Source organism: Babylonia areolata, chromosome 26, assembly GCF_041734735.1.
Source record: "Babylonia areolata isolate BAREFJ2019XMU chromosome 26, ASM4173473v1, whole genome shotgun sequence".
Classification (NCBI taxonomy): Eukaryota; Metazoa; Mollusca; class Gastropoda; order Neogastropoda; family Buccinidae; genus Babylonia; species Babylonia areolata.
The window spans coordinates 43,261,756-43,264,038 of NC_134901.1; the positions used below are offsets into that span (position 1 = coordinate 43,261,756).

At 46.3% G+C, this 2,283-nt stretch overlaps 1 protein-coding gene across 1 annotated transcript in view; it reads left to right on the forward strand.

Moving 5' to 3' along the window:
- LOC143300324 (uncharacterized) overlaps positions 1-133 on the forward strand; it is a 5,844-nt gene extending 5,711 nt beyond the window's left edge. The window contains exon 4 of the mRNA XM_076613925.1: positions 1-133. This exon is cut by the window's left edge and continues 293 nt beyond it. Within this exon, the coding sequence (XP_076470040.1) occupies positions 1-133 (133 nt within the window).
- The last annotated feature ends 2,150 nt before the right edge of the window (positions 134-2,283 follow it).

Genomic DNA, 2,283 nt, shown 5'->3' on the forward strand with positions numbered 1-2,283 from the left:
CCGCTCCAACCTGAGGGCCCACATGCAGACCCACTCGGCCTTCAAACACTTCACCTGTAACCGCTGCAACAAGTCCTTCGCCCTCAAGTCCTACCTCAACAAGCACTACGAGTCGGCCTGCATCAAGGAGTGACCACCCGCCCCGGCCCCCTCCCCTCCCCACCCCCACTTCAATTTCCCGCCCTACTCCAAACTAGGACGTCACGTTTTTTGTTTTCAAAAGGATGATGACAACGAACAGTATTTGCACCAAAAAACAAAAAAAAAGAAAAGAAAAAAAAAGTTGTTTGAGATGAAGTCACACAGCCCAGCTTTGCTTTAAACGGTGACGTCATGTTCCGCTGACGTCATGAAGGGACCTGGAAGTCAGCTGACAGCATGAAGGATGCAGCGTTACCTCCCCTGTCACGTGCAGGATTGACAGACGTGACAACCACTCTGATTGGTCGCTGTGGGCTGTGCACACTGTGGATAGACAGCGGCTGGCTTGTCATGGCACGTGACACATCAGATGACACTGTGACGTAGAAACTGACACTGCTGACATCAGAAAGGGGACAGCAGTGATATGCACATTATGATGTCTGTCAAGTGATTGTCGCCATGAACCAGTTGATGATGCTAAACAAAGGACTGAAGTTTGGCGGATCACCGACGGGCGCAATAGCCGAGTGGTTAAAGCGTTGGACTGTCAATCTGAGGGTCCCGGGTTCGAATCACGGTGACGGCGTCTGGTGGGTGAAGGGTGGAGTTTTTTACGATCTCCCAGGTCAACATATGTGCAGACCTGCTAGTGCCTGAACCCCCTTCGTGTGTATATGCATGCAGAAGATCAAATACGCACGTTAAAGATCCTGTAATCCATGTCAGCGTTCGGTGGGTTATGGAAACGAGAACATACCCAGCATGCACACCACCGAAAACGGAGTATGGCTGCCTACATGGCGGGGTAAAAACGGTCATACACGTAAAAGCCCACTCGTGTGCATACGAGTGAACGTGGGAGTTGCAGCCCACGAACGCAGAAGAAGAAGAAGAAGAAGAAGCGGATCACCGATCAACTGTACACATTGCAGTACATCCTTTTTTTCTTTTCTTTTTTTCAAACATCATTACAAAACTTTCAGCACTAGCGTAAACATGCCGGCTGCTGAGTTGACAAAGTGTTTCCCTGTTCATGAATTCACTGCTTTTGGTCAGTATGTCAAGTATGCAAACCTGTCTGCCACATCGAAATGTTGTGCTTCTGTCCACTAACGAAGGTCCATTGTCACATTATTCCATCCACCTTACATTATAACACTGTGTTCATCAGCTTAAAGTTTACATGGCTTTTTTTTCCCCCCAGCCACTCGAAAACACTGTTATCGATAGCTCCTCAAACTTGAACATTTATGACCTACATGGTCAGACCCTTGAAATAGCAGCTACTGTTGAAATGTGTGTATGGCATTGTGTGAACAGCACCTTACTCAGCTTGTATGCTGTCATTCACTCGTTCACAACAGTCTCAGTTCCATAAATTCCAACTGTTCGCGCACGGTTTGAACTATTTACTAGGAACTGTGTGAATTTTCATAATTTTTTTTTTTATAAGGTTGTTGAAATCATAACACGAATGGAATTTAAAGAATGTTTTGAATTATGGACACTATTATTTTATTTGTTTTTAATCGAATTAAAAAAAAACAAAAGTACGATATAATTTCATATGTTTCCGAGGTATTGAAACTATGAAATTTGAAGAAGAAAAAAATCTTCGCTACGGACTGATATAGAACCAACAACGAATGAGAACAATGGCGGTCTTGCAGATGACGGTGTGGGGGACACTGGTCTGGCTGACCGTGGGTAAGGGGTCAAGGCTGACCAGAGACTGAAGGTCAAGACTCAGTGACGTCAAGCTGGGCAGTCCATCGGTGCTGACATGACTCTGACCACCGGTCATGGTTTTATGGTGGGTGACTGTTGAGGACAGGAGGGTCGGTGACCGATATGATGCTGAAGACAGACTCCTCTCTGCTCCGCTGTCAGACTCAGAGATAACCCGCACATGTCATGTGGCTACACACACACACACACACACACACACACGCACGCACACACACACACACACACACACACACACACACACACACACACACACACACACACACACACACCTCTCTCTGTACAGTACTTTATTGTTTGTGCCTGTGTCATTCGATCAGCTCCACATTGGATCAACTACTGTTACTGACACTACTTACTATTCAAAAGGCTGCCTGCATGCACTGTTGACAC